The sequence below is a fragment of the Gallus gallus genome, chromosome Z, assembly GCF_016699485.2.
Source record: "Gallus gallus isolate bGalGal1 chromosome Z, bGalGal1.mat.broiler.GRCg7b, whole genome shotgun sequence".
Lineage (NCBI taxonomy): Eukaryota > Metazoa > Chordata > Aves > Galliformes > Phasianidae > Gallus > Gallus gallus.
This window is the reverse complement of record NC_052572.1, coordinates 9,234,383-9,254,412: the sequence shown is the minus strand read 5'-3', so window position 1 is coordinate 9,254,412 and position 20,030 is coordinate 9,234,383. Positions and strand designations below refer to the sequence as shown.

The following is a 20,030-nucleotide window of genomic DNA, read 5'->3' as shown; positions in this document are numbered from 1 at the left end:
CCTTCCATTGGGGACACTGTAGCTTAACCACAGCCTGTGAAGATCAGTTAACTCATAACCAGACATGTAACAACAAAACAGAGTTAGTAGTTATTTTAACCCACTTTCAGGAAGTCTGCATGTCCAAAAGAGCACTCGAGGGATGAAAACAAATTCATAGTCACTGGACCCACTGCTGAATGAGTGGGGGGTAAGCTGAAGGGCAGGGTAGAAGCATGCTGTTCATGTGTAGTAATTGAATATTCATGCATATACAGAGTGTAAGAAGAAAACCTATTTGACAGTGAAGTCACACAGAAGGATATTACAAACAGTCTCGAAAACAAATAAAGGGGAATAGCAAGGTGTGTCCAGAGAACCCTCCTCTCTGAAACAAACTGCATCCTGTAAACCTTATTAATCCTCTGCTCTTCTGCCTCAAGTCACTATACCGCTGCTGCAGGGTAGTATACAATAGCTTTAATATACCCACCACAGAACCACTTTAAGCAGTCCTGTCACATCAGCTGTACTCATCACGTAAGCCTGAGTAAAAATGACAATAAAAACATAGTGCTCAAGTACTCAGGAAGAAGGAGGTTCATGCAAGGTTCTGTGTCCCCAAAACCCCACTACTCTTCCAAAATAAGCCACTGAGCTTCTCACAGCCTGTCTATTTTTGTAAGACCAGGGTAAAAGAGACAAAATTTTACAGATGGAATGCACGACTTGCAGTCCAAGTCCAGAAGAGATCTGTCAGCATCACACCAAGGCTTTTGCATCTCGTCTTCCCCACTCTGCATCCATTAAAATTGTTTTCACAAAAGCTTCTAACAATCTCTTTCCTTAATCAAGTCTCAGAACCCAATATTCTATTGTTTCCTGGAACATCAGTCATGTCTGACAACCATGCAGCCCTTCAGAAATCCTGTAATTAAAATGCACTGAAGGTTAAAGAGGACTACTAAGGTAATGGAGGTCCAGGGAAGGAGAAATCACAAAAGGACACAAGGGCATGTTTCTGAGGCTCTTTTATAGCTCTGCAAGCTATGAATTTTCAGCAATGATTTAAGTGCAACTTTGGAGGTTATTAGTCTATCTTATCACCCTCAGCACTTAAAATTCATTAAAAACATGAATAATTTTAAGACACCAAGTTAGAAACATTTAGATCTCAGACTGAGGGCTTTCATAATCTTGTCTTTCCATTTGCAGAATTGCAGAATTGTAAGGGTTGGAAGGGACCTCTAGAGGTTAACAAGTCCAACTCCCCTGCTAAAGCAGGTTCCTCACAATAGGTCACACAGGTAGGAGTCCAGACACATCTTTAATACCTCCAATGTAAGAGACTCCACAACCTCTCTGGGCACCTTCATAGTAAAGTTCTTCTGCGTGTTTGTGTGGAACTTCCTATGTTCAAGCTTTTGGCCACTGCTCTTCGTCCTATCACTGCACACCACTAAGGATAGTCTAGCCTTGTTCAATTGCCTCCTGCGCTTTAGATATCTATAGACATTGATCAGATCCACTCTCAGTCTTCTTTTCTCCAGGCTGAACAGACCCGGGTTACTCAGCCTTTCCTCACAGGGGACATGTTTCAGGGACTTTATCATCTGATAGCCCTCTGCTGGACTACTAGGAGACCTCTGCTTTTTTTTTAAACTGGGGAGCCCAGAAGTGGACACAGTATTGTGAATGTGGCCTCACCAGGGCAAAAGAGAGGAGCTCCCTTAACCTATACTGATGCATCCGGTTATTTCTCCCCAGATGCATGACTCTACAATTGCTTTTGTTGAACCTCATAAGCTTCCTCTCCACCCAACTCTTCAGTCTGTCGAGGTCCCACTGAATGGCAGCACAGCTTCCTGGTGTGTCAGCCATCCCTCCCAGCTTCGTAACATCAGCAAACTTGCTGAAGGTGGACTATGTCCCTTCATCCAGTGATGAAGACGACCAGACCCAGTATTAACCCCTGGGGAACTCCTCTAGTTACAGGCCTCCATCTAGACTCTGTGCCACTGATCAGAACTCTCTGAGCTCTGCCATTGAGACAGTTCTTAACCCACCTCAACATCCACTCATCCATCCCACACTTCCTGAGCTTCATTACAAAGGATGTTGTGAGATACACTGTCAAAAGCCTTGCTGAAGTCAATGTACACAGCATCCACTGCTCTCTCCTTATCTACCCAGCCAGTGATGCTATCATAGAAGGCTACCAGGTTGGTCGATCATGATTTCCCCTTGGTGAATCCCTACTGACTACTCCTGATAACCTTCATCTCTTTCAGCTCCTTGGAGATAGCTTACAGAACAAGTTGTTCCATCACCTTCCCAGGGACAGAGGTGAAGATGACTGGCCTGTAGTTTCCCAGCTTCTCCCTCTTGCCATTTCCGAAGGCTGGAGTAATATTGGCGTTCCTCCAGTCCTCAGGCACCTCTTCTATTCTCCAAGACCTTTCAACGATGACAGAGAGGATCAGCAATCACCTCTGTCAGCTCCTTCAGCACATGTGGATGCATCCCATCAGGGTCCATGGATTTGTTCACACTGATTTTGGCTAGATGGCCTCTGCTGCTCATCTGAAGGGAGGTTTTCCACTCCCCAGACCCCCTCTCTTACCTCCAGGCTCACAGATTCCCCAAGGGGCAGTCTTTGTAGTAAAGACTGAAGCAAAGAAGGTGGTTCAGTGCCTCCACCTTCTCAGTGTCTCCTGCTACCAGGGCACATTTTCTCTAGTTTCACTGTTGACATACTTAAAGAAACCTTTCTTGTTATCCTTTACTTCCTTTGCCAGGTTAAATTCCAAGTGGGCCTTAGCCTTCTTTGTTGCATCCCTACAGTCCCAGACAACATTCCTATATTCTTTGCAAGTAGACAGGCCCTTTTCCCACATTCCATGGATCTTCTTTCCATTTATAGACACATTCTGCTGCTGAAACACTCAACAGTCAAGAACTGAATGGATACTCCAACATTCCGAAGTGCAAAGAGTACCTTGGATGCCTGTCCTACTTCTTCATTTCTTGACCTTTCTTAAAATGAAGCCAAGTCAATAGCACAAGATGTCCCTTTGTCAAAATGCCCTCTATCCAGTTAGCATGGCTTTGGACTGCAGTGCATTTCTTACAAGAAGTTTTCACTTAGAAGAACATCTTCCAGCTACTAACATGCTGTTTTTGCTGCTTCCTTCCCACTTGTAAATTTACAGCTGTAAGTGTATTTTTCCTGGCAATGCTGAGCTAATGGATTTGGCTTGGAAACATCATAAATGTTGATCCAAGCCTCTCTAAAAGGATGCTAACATGATTTCAAGAAGGACAGCAAAGCAAGGGTGAAAGGGAGGGAGGGAGGGGGAAGTACAAGTTCCTTTTCAAAAAAAAGAAAGAAAAAAAGATATTAAAAATAAAAACCACATCAACCTGCCAAAGAGAAAGGCAAAATATTCTATGCACATCCCTGCATTCCTGAATTACACCAATGCTTAAACATCCTCATTTTCCCCAAACACACAAAATTGAAAAAGAAGGCTATGTGGGGAAGTAATATTTTTCGTTTTAGTAGTAAGCAGAAGTTTTGTTAATTCTCAGTTATTGTATCACACATCCGAGAGCTACCCCACACAACAGAGACACCCAAGACTGACAAAATGAACCAGTTATTCACTGCTGTTGATGTTTAAGGAATGTAAGGTTTGATCAAAGACAGGAAGCCAGGGAGGACAAAAATGTAAGAGGAAGAAGTGGGAAGTCACTAGTGAAAGGCTTCGGAAATGCACAAGAACAGATGCATGATTTTTCCTTTCTTAGCTACGTACAGACCTGAAGAAAAAAATACAGTTATTGAAATTCACTGTGATTAGCTGGGCATCAGATTTTAATCACTGAACTGTAGTAAGAGTATCCTTTTCAAATTCCTTTATGTCAGAAACGGAAAAGCATCAGGCAGCGTTAACTTCTTGCTGGCAGCAACTGCAATCACTATGCTTTGCGTGCTCCCCTTAGCAACACCCTCACTGTTTTGACACAAGGAACAGATACCTTCATTTCATTACCAATGGATCAGTCCTTGCAGGTCCAACAGGCAGTAGAAGCCATGCAGTACAGCTTAAGCAGAAGCACAGCCTGTTGCAACTTGTAGGAATTACAGAAAGTAAAGATGTTTCACACATGTATTCTGGGCAAATTAATAAAAACTTGGAGCTGTGGGACCTCTGCAAAAGTTGTCACATCAATCAGTCTTCAGGTGCCCTACAGATCACAGACAGCAGTATTAACATTTACCTTTTCAGGGCTGATGAGCATCGATTGAAGCAAAGCCCTATCACTTCTGCCATGAAACCACCTCACTGTGCCCAAACTCACTACAATACCTACAAACCTTCTGTCTCATTGATGTTTGCCAACCATTTCCATGTTCAGATCTGGTTCGGTCTGTAGTCTTTGGAATTTCTTTGGTCAATTCCAGTGTTTCTTCACATCTTACTAAAATAATCACTGTGGATTCACTTGCAATTTTCATTTACTCTGAACATGGACATAAGCTTCCATGGGTATGAAGATTAACACAGAAAATACGTACAAGAAGAAAACTGGAATCATCTTTACAGGAAAAGAGGAATATTCCAATTCTGTCTTCTCAAATTCCAGAAAAAGCACAAGCAATTCAGCCAAAACAAAGCTAAATGGTGAGAGAAAAGAAAACGCACAGCTATCCACACAAACATGAAGATTCAATTCAGTGAAAGTGAAAGAAAATACAGCGGAACAGATTTTCTATATGCATGAATATTCCCACTTTCCTCATCCTGGAGCATGCTGCATCACTACAGGATCAAGAAACTTGCAAGAAATTGAACTGTTACGTACTCAGCTGCTCTCCCCATCCGAAATAACTCCAGTTGCCTGCATGTGACACAAATGGCAGAAAAGAAATGGAATGGGAAAAGAAAGCTTAGAAAAGCAAACCACAAGCATATTTTCATGTATTTAAAATGCCTTATAGATTACAACCTTGAAAAACACTTTTTTTTTTCTTTATAAATATGATACTAAATTTGTTTGGGGATTTACTGTTCACCGTCCAGATTAAGACTGCTAGAGATTAAGAAATCATGCATTAATTAACGTAAACAGACAGAATACGTATCAACATACTTCTCAGGTAGAGCAGTAAAGCACTGCTCCCTGGTACACAGATTATCATGATTGCGAGCAGAATGTCCCAGAAAGCAAAGTTCAGGTAAGAGCCACATCTGAAGTCTCATCTAGAACCGTTCAAGTCAAGTGGCAAAACCGGTTTCATCCTTCCTCTTCCCAGAGCAAAAGTAACTCGGTGGTAGAAGCACCGCACCAGTAGATATAGCACAAAAGCTATCTTCATGCATGTAAATCAGCATTAAGGTACAGTGCTTTCTTAGCTAGACACACAAAGACCTCACAGCACCCCACAGATGCAAACAATCACATGGAAGTTCTCTAACAGCAAGCAAATCTCTCCACATTAAGGGTGACAACAAATTCATGCTAAAGTTGAACAGCAATTCAGTAGGCAAGTTTATAGCTTTTCAATATCCACATTGTCACCCCAGGGTGACATCTCAGGATGATGATGATGATGGCAAACCACCAAACGTACCCACACCTCAGAGCAATTTGGCAACATGCACATAACTCAGAACTCCAAAAGTCTCAGAACTCCAAGAATGCTCAGAAATCATTTCTGGGAGACAGTGTGTAAAGGAAGGGTTTGCAGGAGTGACAGTTTGTAAGCAGAGCAATAGCCAGACGACGACTAAGCACTGAAAACAAGCCTCAGAAACGAGGTCTGTCCTTGGAGGAGAAGTATTACAACCTGCTGTAGGCAAAAGTCCCCAGACTGACAGTGGTGTTCTCGAGGCAGCCACTCACCTCCCTACACTGCTGTTACTGGGCTCCATATGCACAGCATGAAAATCGCACAAACTTTTGAAAGCAGTTTAGAGATCATTATTTTGATAATACATAGCCATTGATGGCAAGTTGATGGAATGGGGGAAGAGAAAGAAAGCTGCCTTTAGAAACTTGCTCCTTATCCTCCAAGTGCTTTCATATCGAGAAGCTGGGTTATACATATCCATATATATACATATCTGTAACTATACACAAACTAGGAAGAAAAATACTGCAGGGGTAAGCAGAAAGAGATGCACTAAGAGAGACTCGGAGATTATTCCTGCCACAGTCTAAAAACTCTGCTTTTGTTTGTTTTTACTAACACCCACTTCACTTCAGCATCTAACATTTTGGATAAAAGACGAATTTATTAAAGATTCAACACATATGCTGCTTCATTTAACATTCAGGAGCTAACAGCATATATCTCAGTCCTTCAGCATAATCACAGAAGACCTGGGCTGACAGTCGTGATATTTTGAAGGTTAATGAAAACAGAACTTCTTTTAGCCTTTTCAAGTTGTTTTTATGCTTCATAAAAAAAATAAAAAATTAAAAAGCATAAAGCATAACCTCATTTTGAGAAGGAAAAAAGTAACTTTCAGATCACTTTTGGGAACAAATTTAAGCCTGTACAAACTTGATTTGAAACTACCAACAAGTCCAGACAGATACAGCATGGAAAGTTATAATTCTAAAAACGTGTGGCAATAAAATATAATAACAATGGAATGAATGGCACAGACAAATCAGACTATTTATTCTGTGAGCTCTTTAATACCAAGAGTGAAACTCAGTTATCGCAGTATTTTGTATTCACCAGTTTCAGTACTGAAAAACGAGGTTTCATATAAACCTCCAATTAAGGACTAAGCGATGCCAGCAGCCTGGTGCCTTGGATGCTACAACATTCTTGTCATTAACACGTTTTATAAAATACATCTAAGTTCCCACAGCTAGCTGAGCATAACATATGCTCACTCTGTGTCTCAATTATGCAACTATTCAAGGAGGAACTCCTCCTCTCCACTTCACACTGTCAAGCCTGGATCAGCAGGGACACTGTAGAATCAAAGTAGAATATTCCATGTTTTTAATGCAGTCTAATTTGATTTCCTGCATGCCATTTTGTTTTGCTGTTGTCTACAAGTCTCTAAGAGCAGTTGTGCTGTACTACACTCATCAGAACATTATCATCTACTGCCGTCCACTTCTTACAGTCATGCTGATAAATTGTTTAATCCTCCTGTTATATTCCATGCTGAGTGAAGACAGAGAGGGGCTAAGCATGTTTATAAAAGCAAACTGAGTTCCGGAAAATACAGTATACTTGGTGCTGATAAAACTCTGTTTATAGAATACAAACAGAGCTAGGCAGGTCCTGGTTATTTCTTCTTTCTAGGTCTTTTCCCCTGGCTAACACCCTCCACACACTATGCACAGATCTTAGATTAAGTACAAATTTACTTTATTCCATTATTTGATTTACTTTCCAAATTGCACATGCAGCATTTTAATGAATAAAAGTCTAAAATAGCTTAGAACCAAATCAGGTTCTCAGGATAACCAAGAGGGCTTCCACACCAGGTAGCACATTTTCCAGCTCAGTTTTAGAACACCACAAATGAGGGATAAAACATTTGACCCAAACAAAATTAGGAAACACGGTGGGGGGAATGAGCTAGTAGCTGGAAGGGATGAGGACAAGCGCTGGAGTACTGGAGCCTCTCCTACCTGCTCAGTACTCCCTGTTTTCAATCACACTTTACTGCAAATTAGTCATAGAATCATAGAATCACAGGATCACAGAATGGCCTGGGTTGAAAAGGACCACAATGACCATCCAGTTTCAACCCCCCTGCTATGTGCAGGGTCGCCAACCACCAGACCAGGCTGCCCAGAGCCACATCCAGCCTGGCCTTGAATGCCTCCAGGGATGGGGCATCCACAGCCTCCTTGTACAGCCTGTTCCCATGCGTCACCACCCTCTGGGTGAAAAACTTCCTCCTAATATCCAACTTAAACCACCCCTGTCACAGCTTAAAACCATTCCCCCTTGTCCTATCACTACCCACCCCTGTAAACAGCCGTTCCCCCTCCTGTTTATATGCTCCCTTCAAATATTGGAAGGCCACAATGAGGTCTCTGAGGAGCCTTCTCTTCTCCAAGCGAAACAAGCCCAGTTCCCTTCAACCTTTCCTCATGGGAGGCCTATCATCCTAGTGGCCCTCCTCTGGACCCGCTCCAAGAGTTCCACATCTATCTCATGCTGGGGGCCCCAGGCCAGGACTCAGTACTTCAGATGGAGTCCTTGATTTATGCCAAAATTTTGGAGTATTTTAATTTCAATAAATGAAATGGCCTTTCCAGACGCCTTTACTACAGCTAAACAAAATAACACAGAACTGAGAATTTAAGCAGCACCTGGATCACCATCAAATCACCAAGGTATCCACAAAGTTATTACGAGCTTGTGTAACTCATTCATAACTAGAGACCAAAAACCTGGGCAGTAATCTATAATTTTAGCTATGAAACGTAACGTTTCTTCCACTGCTGTAATACCTAACAGATCTGTCATGTCTTTTCAGTTTCTGGGCACACCCACTAAGAGATGTAGTAAACAAAAGAACAAACAAAATTTTTCTATACTCCTCCTTGAGATGCAACTTCAGGCTGCAATTTATTATCTAGTATTATTTTATGGATAAAGGAAAGACTAATAAAATGTTGCACAGCTGCTGAGAAAAGATCTGATGCCTTTCTTCTTCAGTTCCAACCTTGGACTTTCAGTACAAGACTCAGTGCTCAAGGACACATTCAAGAATGCATCTGTGGCTTGAGTACAAAGCTGAGCAATAATTTTCTCATCAGTTTTAATACCTTTAAATTCAAAAAATAAATGCTCAAATTTCAGGTTAATTTTCTGTTACTGCCATGACATTAAAGGATGACTAATGAAGTTTCACAATCCATACAAAAAATCCCATCAGGAAAGGAAAAAAGAAGCACTCGAGAAACGCAATAAACAAATTATGAAACCTAAGTGATTAAGTAAGCATTGACAGAAAAATATGTCACTTTGAGCAGCGTTCAGCATTTCAGGAAGAGGTTTAGCATTTGCACTTATTTAAAAGTCAAAGTTTCACCTCCTTGTCAAAACCTTTCAGAATACTGCACATTCCCTTGGAAAACAACTGAGTACATCTACGGGATCAGCAGTAAAGCCACATAGCTGCTCTCCTCCAGAATTCAGCAGCAGGGCAAACCTTGTAACTGTAATCTTCTAAGATAGCCAGTATTTTTAACTCTCAGGTACTGAATACTTTTCCTTAGTCATACTCTATCCAGAAGTAGCAGCCTTAGCCTAAAACTGTAGGCAGATATTTTAGAGCAAGATCTTGAATCTGCTGTCCTTTGAGCAGACCTATCGTGCTTCCAGTCAAACGAGGCACCGAGTACTGCAAAGCCACAGGAAAATTAGTTTCCCAGATGGCATTTACTGCTAACAAAGAGGAACAGGAGCTGTCAGTCACCCACAAGCAGAGAGGTCACGGAACTCTGTTTTGCAGCACATCAGCTAAACTACCACAAAACAGCTTATACAGTAGTTTCATTTGTACAGACAAAAACTGTTACTCTTTGCCTAGCCTAGTTTAAAAAAAAAAAAGTCACTAATGTGCCCTCTTTTGAATTACAGTGAACTGAGGACTGCTGTAAGGCTTACTTCCTGCACCGTGCACTGCAGCCAGTAGTTTTACTCTTCTACAGAGCAGCTTTGCACTGACTGCAGCAGGATCGTTAGTGTCACCTACCCTTGGGAAGGCTAACATGGCCATTGGCATCTTCAGCACGCTTCTCATACTGCCCTGGTCTACAGATGCTGTAGGTAGCTGCAGGCCTCTCCTATTTCTGAATGCAGAAGCAGGTTAGAAACTTCAGAAAAAAATACCGTGCAAAAATATATAGAGCATATCTAAATATAGAGCGTATATATAGCATGTGTCTCTACAACAAGGAGAGCTCGATGACACTATGATGCCTGCCGCTGCAGCATTACAGATACACACCTCTATAAGCAATTAAAATGGTTAAGTTGAGACATGTTTGAAGTCATTTTGATAGTGCACTGACTTGAAAGCCTAGTCTAGATTTTTCTTTCGATATTGTTACTTAACAGGAAAAAAAAAAAAATCTCTTACCAGGATTTCATTTCAGCACATTCACTGCCATAGGCTGTTTACCCAGTTCAACACTGGTGGAAAGCAGCACCGTATGCTCCAATTACAACAAACTGTAAGATTCAACATCAGCACAAGCCGTGTTTGAATGGTGCACAGGTAAGGCCAGATGCCTATGATTTCACTCTGAGAACAAGATGAATGCATGTCCTGTCAAACCAGCCCTTTCAGCAAGACTTTGCCAAACTCCCTTGGAACCACAGCTCTCCGAGGACCACACTATAACAATTTTGTCAGAACTGTACTACCCGTGATGTTGAAACTGTAGCTGTGGGTTTCAATAGCTCTAATTCACACCTTAATCACAAAATAAACTCACTGTGGATGTACCAGGCTGCATAGGAGCAGGGGCAAGGGAGAAGACTGTCTTCTTTGGGCTTTTTTTTTTTGTTGGTTTGTTGTTTTTTTTTAAGTATTTTAAGCAGATGAAGCTCCTCATCAATGCCATCCAAAGAACCTTGAGCTCATTATTAAAGTCAGCTAATGGGGAGAATGTATAAACCATCTCGGTGCATCAGTGGAATCTGAGGTCCTAAAAAGAGAACTAGTGGACAATAGCCATCAAAACTCTCAAAAATAGCTTTTGGTTCTTTAAAAACACCAGTTAATATGAAGATGCTAATAGAAGTTTTCCTCACACATTTTGCAAAAACAGACCTCTTTCAACATTAGTGGGAAAGAAGGGTCAACATAACACACAGATTTGATCTGAAACGCCACCTATTCTTTCCTACACTGTGCATACCTAAAACATTTTGTCAGTTTTTAAGACATTAAAATTACGGATCAACAACAAAGCTGCAGGACTTTCTTCCTGCCTACACACATGCAAACACACATTCCAGATGGTATTTAGGGTTCTATTTTATTCTTCTGGGCCAGATGTTGTCTTGCTCCTTTCTCTCTGATCTGCTGGCAGATCAAGGACAGAGTTGCTCCTGTTGTTTTTGCTGACATGACTAAGATTCAGAGCAGTTATTTCTTTCCTTGTTGCATCAACTCACAGTCCAGAGGCAAGTAACAAATGTACCTTCTTCCAAAAAAAAAAAAAAAGAAGAAGAAGAAAAAAGAAAACACAGAGAAAGACATACACAGGAAATACCACAGACTCCAGGACATAACTTACGTAGAAAAGGCAACATAAAGCATTCTCTAAAAGTTTACCAGACAAAGATGACAGGACAGGCAAAGCTGGCTGATTCGGTGGCAGGCAGACTATCTTTTATGAGAATTATACTGAACATACTATCTCTCTCTACCAGGTTTGTAAACTGTCTGAAAAAGGCATAGGGTAGTATTTACAGTAGCTGATATTAGCCAAGATAGTCAAATATTCTCCCCCCAGGATACAGAGTACCTTTCTCATCCTCCGCTGCCTCTGCCCTTCTCATCATTTGGACCACTGTATGCTCAAAATCAGAGCTTCATTTAAAATACTGACAGAGTGACTCACGTACAAATTATAATGGAGTTTTATGCTGTTAGAAATGATGTTGAGCATGCAAGGAAAATAAATCTATACCCACAACAGTAAATAACAGACATTTACTGAGTCAATAAACTGTAAGTAATCAAATAACTTTTTTTTTTTCCATTTGCTTCATTTAAAGTGAATTTCCAGACAATAAAAGTTTGCTTTCTTTTTAACTTACATTCAATTTCAGGTTGTGGGTAAGAGCCAATTATGAGGGTGCTGCGGTTATTCAACAGTGAGGTATCTGGAAATTAAGAATTATGGTTCCGGAATTATGGAATCCATTGGCACTACAGTGCCTTGCTTACTGTTTGGGATCACCAGAATTTAAACCAGCTGGTAGCATATACTCTTGTCGGGCAGGAGGAGGGCAGGAGAAATACTCAAAGATAGACAGAAGCTGAAAGGTAAAAATAAAATGAACAAGCATAAGGAAGGAAGAGGCAGGAAGCACCTAGCTAAATTAGTAGAGACTACCTGTACAAGAATAGAACTACCTGCTTCTCTTAAGAATAGGTAAAAAATCCTGCATTATATCAATAACTGTGGGTCTTATTTTCCTAAGGACAAAACTGAAAGATCCATAATCTTGGGAAAATCTAGAGGACCTAGTCTGGGCTGAGATTTCTCATGACACCATGTTAAGGCAGCAGCAATTCTGGCAGCACCAGAACTGAGAAGCCATCCCAGAGATGAGATGCTGGCTTTTAGAAACAGCTAACATCTCCTACACACCACCCCATCTTTCTGCCCCTCTCTGGTGCAACACAAGATGTTGTGCCCAGAAAGGAGACAGGGAAACAACCATAAGCAGGTGGTTTGAGAAGGGGGCCTGATGCAAATGGAGAATACAGGAGCAGAACAGGACAGAACTATAACGTCTAATGTAAATACGTAAGGACATGTGTTTCCACATTTAATGAACTTAACCCTTCCTACCAGAGCAGGATTTTCTCTAGTTAGAAGAAAGATCCAGATGAGCCTTTGGATAGCTGCAGGAGGGCAAAGCACAACACCAGTGGCACATGCCGGTGCTTCCCCTTAAACAGTAATGCAGTTCCACCAGGGAACATATCTTAATTCAGAGAAGAGTGCCAAAGGCACCATCTCCAACAAATCAGGCCAAGATTCCACAAGTGGGAAGCCAGTGAATGCAATCTTTTTGAACTTCAGTAAGTATCCTACTGAACAAATCATTCAGCATACAACAAAGAAAAAACAACTGATGGGCAAAACAATCAGCAGACGGGTCAGGCTGAAAAGGTTAGTAAATAGTGTTACTTCAGGTTGATGGTTTGTCACTAGCAGAGATCTGCAGGGGTCCATTTTAGGACCAGTTCACTTCCATGATTTCATCAGTGACTTGGATAAAGGACTTGAAGGCATATAGTCTGCAGATGACACTAAATTTGGAGGAGCTGATGTTGCCATGAAAGAGAGAGAGTCTTTGCAGAGATATTTAGACAAACTGGAGGGCTGGAAAATCACCAACTGCACAAAGTCCAAGTGGTGGTTTCCACATGCAGGACAGGACAGCCCTGGCTGTACTTAGACTGGGGGAAGAGAGACTGGAGAGCAGTTGCACAGAAAGGAATCTGGGGGTTCTGGTTGACTGTGAGTTGGATGTGAGTCAGCAGTGTGCCCCAGCAGCTCAGAGGGCTGACCATACCCTGGGTGCCCTCAGCCCAGCACTGCCACCAGGCAAGGGAGGGAGTTGTCCCCTCTGTGCTGAGCAGCCTCACCTCCAGCACCGGGTGCAGGCTGGGTGCCACAATACACAGACACAAAGCTGTCACTCAGCACCCAAAGGAGTGCTGTCACAGTGATGGAGCTTTGGAGGGCAATACTCTGATGGGTCAAGAGCTGTTCAAACTTAGTTGGTTTTTGCTCCTTCTAGATATGCAGTCCTGCAATCCAGATGATCGCATCCTGCTAGCAGAAGCGATCAGATCTCATCTAGCACATCATGGTGGAAAATTGAACAAGTCTTACAAATGTTCTTGAGGATATTTTTATTACACCTAAAAATAAATCTATCAATTATTTACCCACATGTTAAGAAAGAACATTCTGTGCTCAGAGCATTTGAGGTGCAGGAAGGACACCCACTCTGTTCCTATGAAAAAGGGGGTTGAGCAACTGCATCATATGCAAAGGTCAGGGCAGTTTTCAATACAAAGACATAGTCGATGCATCTTCTGTGTTGAATTCTCAATTTCCAAAGGACTGTACTTCCTCTGCACAGAGTAACGCAGAGAGACTTCATTTTTCCAAAGTACTTATGCATTAAATGACTATTTCATATTTGACCACGCAAATGAGATATTCATAGATGTCAGATTATCTCCGGCAGCAGATAAGCAGAAGTACACGCAGTGCCATGAATTTTATTGAATCACTAGGAAATTCTTAAATACATTAGCCACATGGTGCTATTTAATATTTAACACTGCCATTCTAATTACCATTTTAATCCCATGAAAGATTACATTGTTACGTGATATTAATTGCTCACATCAGCGTCCTTCAATTCATTATTGTAAAATGTCACTTTCTAGCAAGATGCAGCCTATTAATAGGAAACACAAAGGTCAGCTGTAGCTCTGCTCTTTAGAGTTGCAAGAGGTGAGCTGGTCCTCCAGAAAGGACACCAGCTTGAGGATGTAAAATCACCCTGCCATGGGAATGAGCACAGCTGCTTTCTCCACCCAGCAGCATCTCTCCTAGCTTACCTATGCTTCACAGTATTTAGAACATACAGCAAAGTTCAAGGGATAAGAGACAGGAAAGTCATTTCTGCACTCCCATTACTTAGACGCTTTGTATCACACCGTTTTTCTTTGGTCTTCTGATGTCTAGAGTTCTGTACACTATGCTATCAAGATTTAGCCAAATATTTCGTTTTCCTCAAAAGCATTTCTTATTTGTAGTCTTTACAAATTAATTGTGTCCTTCCATACCTGACTTTATGCTAAAAAGCACTTTATTCTTTAAATACTCTCGAAAAAAAGAAGACATTTTGTGCTGCCTGGAGTATCACTGCTATCATGCTTTCATACAGCTTTGTGCATCCAGCAGCTACACAAGACTTTCAGATCTCCTGGATAACTGATAGCATCCATGTTTTCTTCATAACAGTTTTAAAGTAACATATTAAAAGCGCACATAAAAACGAGTTTTACTCACTCCCTAAAAAAAAAAGTAAACAGTAATTAACATTTCCTAACGTTAACAGATCTGTAGAGATCTTACAATCAACCTAATGGAGGAATAGCCCACAGAGTTCAATATGCAAAACTTCTAGAGTTTTAAGTAGAGGATAACAGATTTGTTTAAATTATAAACTTGAATTTTATTAATGGTGCTGCCTAAGTAATGCTACATTCATAAGAGACATCACCGAGCTTTCATATATTATATTTTAAAAGCTGAGTTCCAGAAATCTAATTTTGCAGGCCACCTGACTTAGTTTGTATTATTTTAGAAGTCTAAAAAAATGCAAGATGGGATAAGCAGAAATTAGTAAAATATTTTTCATCATCCATCAGCATAGTATTATAAATAATATCAAGTTAAAAAGCCTCAGGTGCATTTTAAACACACTACTGGCAGGATTTCCAAATGCACCTATTTTTCTCCTCTTAAAACTTCAAAGTAATAAAAATAATATTCAAAACAGCCTTGCTCGGTTATATGAAGAAAATTCAGCATCCAGTTTTCCTGTTTGCATTGGTATTAAAGGGGTCTGACAATCCGGCTTACTTTGGACACTTTGTTTTCCTAACACAGGAAGACACAAACAAGTTACAGACGTCAATACATGATTTCAGCTTCTAGCATCAGAATCATTCAACCAACTTTTTTAGGGACAGTTTTTCATAACTAACAAAAGATTTTGCTTCAAAGAATTTAGCTTTTAAATCAGGAATGTTTTTAAAAAAAGCACATATGTACCACCACTTTGTAAGTGACCAGACAAGCAAACAAAGTGCACTGAAAGAGGAAAAGAGAAGAGGAAAAAAGTGAAGTCTTAACTTACAACACTGGGAGGCAGCACTGGGCAACGGTTTCTTCTGGACCTCCTCCTGAAAGGAATACTGAAGGAAAAAGAAATGAGAAGGAACAACGTTAAGAAAGCAAATGGTAATTTTATGAAATGGTTTTCAGAACAATATATGCCACACTTCAGATAAAACAATCGGGATCTAAGTGCTAAGTATTCTCTACAATACACACATTAAAACTTACTCCCAGATGCCTTCCCCTTTTTATGCTCAAACCAGATGTTAAAAAACTGCACATCTGATATAGGTAAAGCCTGCTTTACTACAAGCACAGGCCCTATGCTCAGTCCATAGAGCTCAAGTTAGACATCTAAAAGATCCAGTTCCCACAGAGTCACTGTTGAAGGGAGCTCAGAACTGAGCAAAAGTCCATTTATCTTTTATACATTCCACTGCAATTTCAGCAGTTCAAAACCAAATGTTCACAGCAACACTGCACTAGAAGACTGAAGTGGTTGGATAATTAGTGTGCCCAGAAGGGTAAGAGCACAACGTTTGCCTACCCAGCACATACAAACACTTCTGTGATCCACTGTATGTCTAAAGCGAAGAAATTTTTGCATCTCATTTAATAATAAATTAGAAAACACGGGCATATTTCAATTAACCAGCTTTGATTTTTCACAAAGCTGTTTGTTACTGCATCAAAGTGCTCCCCACGGGAATGCAAGTTGCTGTATTTTGTTTTTCTCCTCTGAGTTATACTACAAAGAGAAGAGAAAATTAGGACAATTGGGCAAAACAATGAGAGCAGTCTTTGCCAAGAATAAAGGGTCCAAAGACAAAGGAAGTGCCAGCCCTTGACACCGGTGCTGCATTCTGAAAAACAGGGCTGCCAGACAGCCTCTCCATAGGTTTGGTAAGGAATTAATGAGCGGCTCATTACACAGAGGATGAAAATCTGCAGACCGTGCTATCGCTATCTTCAGATCTGTGCTATTTAAAATGTACAAGCTCAATGAGTTATTCAGAATTGTGAAAAGAAGTACTGAATCACACAGCAGTAACTGTTTGACAAAGTGGTGAAAGGAAGTCTGTTGACAGCAGTTTCAGTGGCATGGGACAGTAAAAGCTTCTGAAGGAGGACACTCAGATTCAAAACAAAACAAAAACGCAGTAGATGACCCTTTCTAAGTCATCAGCCCAATGGCTATCAGCAGTTCCAAAAAGAAAACAGAACACTGTTAGTAGGAATAGTGATTAGAGAGCAGTTTATGACACTATACAAATTCTGAATGAACCTGCATCATGAATACTGCTTTGCAACTTCAGTCTGTTCGTCCACTGTCTCATGCAAAGATAGCTGAACTTTATGCACAGAAAATTTTCCTGTATGAAATACCACCATACTGACCGAAAGCCACACAGAAGGAAAGGTTTGTAGGGCTGAGTGGCATAGGGTGAATGAGGATTGGTCATTCTGTTTCCCCAAATAAACCTGCTCCCAGCTGGTTTCACAACAAAAGGCTTGTTTGCTTAGAGCAAACAAGTTATTTCTTCAGGCTATAGACAATTAAGTTGCTGAATTCCTTGCTACATAACAGACGTAGGTAGGTTCAAAATAAAACTGGCATCCACAGAAGAAAAATCAATCAAGTGTTGTTAAATACAGAGATAGTGCCACTGACACTGGAAGTTACAGAGCTAACAGCCACTGCAAATTAAGGAAATGTGCAAGAAAGTGACGACCACTCTGGGTCACCGTCAGACACTGGGCAAGTGTTCTTTCGTTTTTAATGTTCACACCAATGAAGGGGAATATCCATAATAAATTTGTGATTGCCGTGGCACAGAGACATGATTTTGTTACTTGCTTTTGATGAAAGTATACGTTTAGGATGCAGGTGGGTCACACTCCATGGAAGGAGAGCGTCAATGCTCAGGACATCTTTCAGCATACACAGGCTCAGTGAAGCACTAGAGGGCACCTGTGCTTCACTGAAGTACCTGGCACAGACTCCGTGCTACAGTCCAGAGGAGCAGGGGAGCAGCACAGTAGTCATCACTGACACACCAAATCACAGACTATCAACTCAAATAGATCCTCAAAATTCAAAGAAGGGGGAAGAGGTCACCTTCAAGCAGTTATGTTTTTACCCACCCAAGTATTATTCTGTCCTGTGTCAAAGAGCAAACTCACCTTATATTGTCTATTCACAAATAAAAAGGTTTGTACAAGAAGAGATGAAAAATTCCAGAACAAAAACTTCCTGAAGCCACTGACAGTAGATTTCATAAGTTATCTTACTAAGGAAAGAGCCTCACTAAGAATATAAGCAAGCACCGCTTTCCTAATCACAATGTTTACATCAACACATGAGACGTAAGAAACAACAAACTTCCACTATAGGCATTAGTCAAATCTTATTTTGCAGACAGCACAATAGCATGAGGGATAAAGAAAGCTTTTAATAATATAACTAACTGTTTCAAGTTCTCTAATTAAAAAAAAAAAAACAATTTCTGGTTTCATAGTGGTTTAACCAAGTAAACACAAAGGAAATCTAGGAAACCAAAGGTATAGCTAGCAGGTGTTATAGTACAAGATTCATAAACTGAATCACTAATAAATGAGTTTGGACAGAAGTTTTCCCTCCATCAATTTCAAGAGAGAATCACTATTTTGTTTTGTCTGCTTTCCAAAAGAAGCTACGTGCAAAAATATTTGATTTCACAAGTGAACAGCAGTTAGTATAGCCCGTCAAAAAATGCTTTACTCACTTGTGAGATAAAGCATGACAGTCTGACTGACAGGACAAGGGGGAATTCCTCTGAACTAGAAGAGGGGAGATCTACGTTAAAAGTCAGGAGGAAATTCCTCACTCAGAGGGCGGTGAGGCGCTGGCACTGCTGCCCAGAGAGCTGTGGTGCCCCATCCCTGGAGGCGCTCAAGGCTGGGTTGGATGGGGCACTGGGCAGCCTGAGCTGGTGGGGGCAACCAGCCCATGGCAGGGGTTGGGGCTGGGGGGGGCTTTAAGAACCTTTCCAACAGAAGCCATCTCATGATGCTATGATGTTAACTTTCTTTCGTGTGCAACATGCAATAACAGAGCAGTTCTCACTATGTGGGGAGAAACATGGGGAAAAATGTTTGCTGCTTAATAATTACAGTAAACTTGAGAAAACCATTCTGTAAGCAGTTCACAGAAAACTTATTAACATGAACATTTAATAGTTATCTCCATCAAAGGGATCCATTATAAAGAATAAAAGCAAGTTATAGCGCATTCAGGGCTACATTCACCCTTCAGTTCAGATATTTACCTCATCATCTCCCAGTGAATTTATTTGTTCTAATTTTCTGGTCCAATATCTGGCTTCCTCTTCAGGGATATCTACAGCAAAAGAATACAAAGCACCATCATTAGCCAGGCAAGTTTGCATTTATCACCAGAAGCAATATAACAAGGAGAATACTCCAAGACCACAACACAAAATAAATAAATAACCCACACAGTTTTGAAGCAATAGAGCTGCTTTATATTAGCTACATTACATTAGCACTCAGATGAAAAGTAAATGCTCTAAATAATAACAAAGTTCAAGGCTTACATTACTTTCATGTTTAAAACCAATTAACCAAATGCACAATGGACAAAGGTAGGAAAGAACAAGACTGGTTCATATTTAATTCAAAATAATCGTTGTACAAAGAACCATTTCATCATAACACATTTGCTACGTGCTTAATAACACACAGCAAGATGAAGTGACTCTTCTGGAGGCTTTTATAACCTCAAAAGTACAAGGACTCCTTTTAGACGGCACATCATACGTATGTACTTGGTATTACACAAATATATCAAAAAAAGAAAGCCTTGTTTTCCTTTGTAGGTGATCCTGTGAGGTAACTAACAGCTACAAGACGGTCATATTCATATCCAAGCAAAAACTCTTGTAGTTTTTGTTTTGTTTTGTTTCTACCGCAACACAGTTCATTAGGGACTGAACAATAACAACCCTTTCATCTAGTAGATTTAACAGGTTAATGACTGACAGCAGACAGCAAGCATTACCACCATTATTTTGGTAACTATTTTCTGTTTCACACTCTGAAGTAATATAGTGTCCTAATAGGTTGGAGGAAACACAAAATTGCACCATCAAGACTTCATCTCCCCAAGGGCACCCTAGAAGATGCATCACTAATAAATGAGTTTGGACAGAAGTTTTCCCTCTACCAATTTCAAGAGAGATTCACTATTTTGTTTTGTCTGCTTTCCAAAAGAAGCTACGTGCAAAAATATTTGATTTCACAAGTGAACAGCAGTTAGTACAGCCTGTCAAAAATTGTTTCACTCACTTGTGAGATAAAGCATGACAGTCTGACTGACAGGA

The 20,030-nt window shown here is 40.6% G+C and overlaps 1 protein-coding gene across 1 annotated transcript in view; it reads right to left on the bottom strand.

The window, feature by feature from the left end:
* UNC13B (unc-13 homolog B) overlaps positions 1-20,030 on the bottom strand; it is a 209,332-nt gene that overhangs the window by 147,862 nt on the left and 41,440 nt on the right. Inside the window, exons 6-7 of the mRNA XM_046905963.1 lie at positions 18,957-19,027; positions 15,668-15,725 (exon numbers count right to left, since the gene is read on the bottom strand). Of these exons, the coding sequence (XP_046761919.1) occupies positions 15,668-15,725; positions 18,957-19,027 (129 nt within the window). The remainder of the gene's footprint in view (positions 1-15,667; positions 15,726-18,956; positions 19,028-20,030) is intronic.